This window comes from Kryptolebias marmoratus, linkage group LG10, assembly GCF_001649575.2.
Source record: "Kryptolebias marmoratus isolate JLee-2015 linkage group LG10, ASM164957v2, whole genome shotgun sequence".
Lineage (NCBI taxonomy): Eukaryota > Metazoa > Chordata > Actinopteri > Cyprinodontiformes > Rivulidae > Kryptolebias > Kryptolebias marmoratus.
The window spans coordinates 16,714,178-16,719,767 of record NC_051439.1 but is presented as its reverse complement, the minus strand read 5'-3'; the positions used below and the strand labels follow the sequence as shown (position 1 = coordinate 16,719,767).

Here is a 5,590-nt window from a genome sequence, read left to right as displayed (position 1 = left end):
TTTTGGACATACTAGATTTTTGTAAAAAGTCTGCACTAAAAAACTATGTCATAAAGTTAAAAATGAGTACATCTTGTGTGACCTTTTATCATAAGGAGACGTGGTGCTTTTCAGCTTACAGAGGCCAATCAAATTAAGACATATGCAGTGGATTAGCATTAAAAATGCTTTTAAATTGGGTTAGATGAGTAGAATATATGTATGACTGAGTAAAACCCAGTTGAACCTGTGAAGCAGAGCTGCGAGAAGTCTGTTAGCTGCACAACCAGGCCACAGGAATAAACAGTTTACAGAGCGCCATGGAGGGCAGAGCCTATAGATGTGGGCCTGGATGGGAAAATCCCGGCGGTTTCAGAGCAGGATAAAGTATCCCTGAGTCCTGACTGTTACCTGCTCTCCTGTTGATCAAGGTGTACGATCAGCGCGCAGATCCCCATCACGGCGGGGATCAATTACAGCCCAGATAGCATCAGCAGAGACGCCCAGCCTGTGGAGAGCTCCATGGCTGAGTAAACAAAATTACGTTTCCCACTAAATGCTCGACTAATCGTTATCGACATTAGGGCTCAAATAAGAAATGCTTTCACATGAAGAGAGCTGTTTCTCGACTTGAAAAAGATCCATTTAAAGCAAAACTGAGCCTCCTTCAGCTGAGACGGCCGAAGTCCGTATTTAAGAATCCAAGATTATCAAAAGCACGTATAAATATAAACAAATTTCTCCTGAGTAAAACTAAAAACCCTCTTTTCTCGGATTCAATCAGAACCTCTTGGTGCCATTTGGATCAATGAAGCTGGAACAACACATGGCATCAAACACAGCCTTTATTTTTGAATATTTACAAGGAAATTATAAAAATATATAATTAAAGCTTTGGCATATATATAACATTTTTTTTACATTTTGACAATTTATAACTTTTTGTTCGCGCAGATCTTGGCCACAAATTCAGATTATACAATAAAAGGCGAATTATCTGGGTTTTTTTTTTTATAATAAAACATTGAGCGGATTTACAAAAACAAAAAAAAACCCTGTTTTTTATTTTATTTTATTTTATTTTTTAAAAAATCTCGCAGCCCTTTCTAGTTAACAACATGAATTATTTTCACAACAAAAGCAAACAAATGATCCACCTGTGTGGGGGGGAAACCAGCTTACATTCAGACGGCCATGGAGACCGACAGATCTGAGATGGAGCAGCCCGTGTTTGACTCCCAGAGCAGCTGTTAGTTGATCACACTTACTGTTGGAGCTGTTGAAATGAGTTCTGTTAAATGTGTCTGGTTATTAAGGTGTGATAAGTCCCGGTTAGGAGGATGAGGTAGTGAGACTGAGTCCGTGCACACTGTTCAAGTCTTCATGCTGCTGCTGCTGTTTGCTCAGGGGGCTGGGGGGTTTTCTGTCTCCTGGAAGCAAGAAATCATGCAAACATTAAGATTTACGCCACGAAACGAATACATACATGTAAATATGCATCCACATTTTAGACCAGAATTATTCAAATATGTTATTAACTGGAAAAACTCCATTATTTCCACGCAATGTCTTTAAATTCTCGTGCGTAAAACGGGTTTGACAAAAGAAAAGAAAAAAAGAAAAAGAAAACTTATTAGAAATAATAATGATGATAATAATAATACCTTCTCGGATTTGGTGCTTGAAGGCCATGGGTGAGTGGATCTCCCCCGCGTGCATGTTCATCCCGCTGCCCGGGTGGGACAGAGCCGGGCTCTGAGGCTGCCAGTGGTGGTGGCCCGGGGCCACATACCCCCCCGCTGGGCCACTGTACACCCCGTACTGGTTGCTTGGGGAGTACGCGCACGCGGAGACGTAACTGGACAATGTGGAGGAAGGCTGCAGCAGGAGAGCAGATAAGACGTGGGAAAATGAACAGAAACTTCATTAACACGGTGACATTTGGCCTAAAAAGCAAATGAGTTGGACACTTCTAAACTATAAATACACCAAAATAGCTCCCACTGTTGGCTACGTTAATATATATATATATATATATATATATATATATATATATATATATATATATATATATATATATATATATATATATATATAATATAATTTTATGACTGCCACTGGACTCTTTAATTGACTCTCATTTGAGGAAAAAGAAGTGTTTTTAACAAGAGCAATAATTAACCTTTCAATATTTATTTCTAAACATTTTTAAAAACAAATAATACTCTTTGGAATGAACACAGGAAAGCAAAGTGTGCACACACGTTTAGTCTTAAAATGAAAAATAATTTCCTTTCTGTTTTTTTCCTTTTACCTGAGCATATTTGATGTCGGCGTCAATGGCTGATTTGTCAATCCCGTTGACCGCGTGAGGCGCAGGGAAAGCTGCTCTGTTTACGCTACTCCACTCCTCCATTTTTGGTGGATATCCCTCCGCCCCAGCAATTGCTGAATTGAAAATGACAGGGAAAGTCAAACTTATTAAAAATAAATAAAATGAGCAAAGATAATAACACTAATGATAAATGGAAGACAGGTAGCATTTTCAATAATTGTCAAAATGTTCATTTAAAATATATTTTTAACATTTACGCTTGTTATATATCAAAAAAATAAATTTATAAATTGCAAGCCTCTCTAAAATGGTGGGATAATAATACAAATGTATTGATTTTATGTTTAAAGGGTAAAAGTGTTTTTATGACTGTGATAATTTATTTAATTTGAAAACCAACAAAATATTTAAAATTTAAGAAAATAACAGCTTCATATAAAAATATTCTCTGATCAAAGAATAAAAAATAAAATCATTCCTAATTGTAAAGTCCCACATTTACAATCCTAAATTTTCCTAAACAAACCAATAATCTCAGAGCTCTTTCAAGCAGAAAACAGTTTTCTTTTTTCCATCCAGATGTTACATAAATAATACTGAACAACTTGGCAGAAAATCCACTCAGACGGCGGGACTTAACGGTGGATGAACATAGAAGAAAAAGGGGAAAATGCGTGTAGTGACTATTTAAGGTTGGATATAGCAGGTGAGCGAAGTGTTTGCAAATGCATCATGCCATGAAAAGGCTTATTGAGAGTGGCCTTACTGCGTTCTGGCTGAATGATAAAATGGCAGACGGTGCCGCTTTTAACAGACAATTTGTCCAGCCTGTTGCCAGAACAGAACTGAAGGAGTGAAATGATGATCAATCATGCAGAATGAATCAGTAACCTGCAGCTGTTTGGGTTAATTAGACTCGTATTGGAGAAGAGTTTTTCCTCACCTGTGGGATCCATGAAGGCCCGTAATCCCAGGATGTTGTTGACGGTGTGTGGAGAAGGCCAAGCCCTGGATATGCTCACATGTCCAGCCGTCACCGGCACTCCGGGGGGGCTGCCCATCTTAGTGCCCGTCGGAGACATGGTGTTTGGGTAGGAGTACGGGTATATGTGGTTGTAGGAGAGCCCGGCCTGTGCGGAGGCTTGCTTGCTGCTCTCGTACTGGCTGGGCTGGGAGAGATTCCCGATCTTGTTGCGTAAAATCCTGCTGATCGAGCTCACAGACGGCACGTTGTACTTGTCACACACCCCGTCGGCCAAAAGCCTGTCCCTGATCTCCCAGGCAAAGATCCCGGGGTCGCTCTGTTTGTATTCCCTGATGTTTTTCACCACGTTTGGCGTCGTGACGCGCGGCTTGCTCCCACCGATGGCACCGGGCAAAATGGAGCCCGTCTCGTTGTATCTGGCCAGGATCTTGCTGACGCAGCCGTGGGAGACTCGGAGCTGCCGGCTTATGTCGCATGGTCTGATCCCGATCTGGGCCAGCTCCACGATTCTCAACCTTATGGCGTTGGGCAGGGGCCGCCCGTTGACGAACACACCGCCAAGTTGGTTCACCTCTCCATAGGTTTGCTCTGCAAGGGGAAAGGACACATAGAGATGACCCGTTTTACCTCCTGGGGGCGAGTTTGCCTGAACAAATAATCACATTCTCTTGTTGGGATGGATTTGCACATAAATCAATTGTGTTAAACAATCCAATTTATGAAATGCCCGCGCGCTGGCGTGAAGCAGCGACAGTAATTTACAGCTCAGACTGAGTTCATGCCCACAGAAATCTGCTCAGTAGGCCTGCGTGCGTTTTACAACTGCACGAAAGCGTGCAAGACTGTTAAGCAGGCTTTACCCTCCAAAGCGCACAAAAACACTATTAAATATGGCGAGCATGACGAATAGACATCAGAGAGCCCTTCAAAGAAAAGCTCGCCGTCTAATTGGTGGTGTGGTTCCATTTAAAGCTCCAAACAGGCACTCATTCCTGCTCTGTAGCAGTGGGAGGAAAAAAAATCTTAAAATCATTTAACACAAATCTTTCTCTATGTGATCTTTAAAGTAAAATGCGCTTTTCTCCTTTTCCACTGAAGCATGCACACACGTTCGCGGCTTACCCATTTGCTTGTACGGTTCGAGATGCTGGCAAATAAAGATGTCCCTCCAAAATAACGACGCAAGAGAAGGAAGGGGGAGCCGAGAGGCATGAGCCCCCAGAAGCCAGAAAACAAAAAGTGACCCTCTCTCAGAGTCGTCCGACTGCAGCGGGCACCCCTTCTTATTATCTGGAGGCGAGTGACTGCTGCGCACAATGGCAACGTGATCTTCATCCGATAAATGCAAATTGGAGTTGTCCCGGGGAGTCCGCAGTCTGCTGGAATTAATTTGACGCGTCCTCCAGGTCAGTCTCCGCTGTTATATCCGAACCGCTCCTCGGCTTCTCATTGGTCGTCCCCCCGCTGGAGACGCCGTCAGCCAATACAACCCCCATCCGGTTTGGAGCCGCGCAGCCTCCTGGCTTATTTTGCATAGGGGGAAGTGACAGAGAGGGAAACGTCTCAGCCAACATGCAGCCCTCTGGTAAGACTTATTATATACATCATGCTAAATAGATATAAACCTTCCTGAAAGGGGTTGCCAAATTTCTCAACTAAAACAGAAAAGTACTGAAAGATGACTTGAATTAGTTCATTTTATTTGCACTGGACCAACTTCATATGCATGATCAATAAGCTTTTTGTGGTAAACAGAAAAAAAAAAACAATTTGGAACATTTTAAAAAGTAATTTATCCCATCAGTGCATGCATTTAAGACCCATGTGTGTTATTCTAGTTTATGAAAAAATAGAATATTGTACATTAGTAGTTTGTTTACTCGGGATAAATTATAAATGGACCATAACTCTGAGCAGGAGATTTGATTTAATCTTTACAAACAGACTTATTGATCCATCAGAGCGAAAGAAAGTTAAAAACTACCAGCCTGAGTCGTTCTTTTATTTAACTGGAACATCAAAGATGGGACTGGACTCATGTAATCGATCCCTCTGTTAGATCGCAGACTAAAAATATGGGATATCGACTGGATTCCAGAGACGAACCTTATTATCACAGCATGCTCTCCGAGTTTCCTGTGCAAGTTTAGAAGCTATCGTTTATAAGCTCGCAAAACGTTACTTGTAAAACTTAACAGTCGACCCGATGGTAACAAGGTGCAGTACCCCCTGTCCCAGCCTCCCTCCCCTGTCTTCTGCTGCTCTCCATCTCACAGATCATGGAGCAGCAC

At 41.9% G+C, this 5,590-nt stretch overlaps 1 protein-coding gene across 1 annotated transcript; it reads right to left on the bottom strand.

Annotated features, from left to right (window-relative positions):
* Positions 1 to 793: 793 nt before the first annotated feature.
* On the bottom strand, positions 794 to 4,689 carry pax1a (paired box 1a). Its single transcript, XM_017412088.3, has 5 exons — positions 4,422 to 4,689; positions 3,258 to 3,887; positions 2,294 to 2,427; positions 1,644 to 1,857; positions 794 to 1,409 (listed from the first exon to the last, which is right to left on the bottom strand). The coding sequence occupies exons 1-5, from the start codon at positions 4,423 to 4,425 to the stop codon at positions 1,312 to 1,314; spliced, it is 1,080 nt and encodes a 359-aa protein (XP_017267577.1). The 5' UTR covers positions 4,426 to 4,689; the 3' UTR covers positions 794 to 1,311.
* Positions 4,690 to 5,590: the final 901 nt, after the last annotated feature.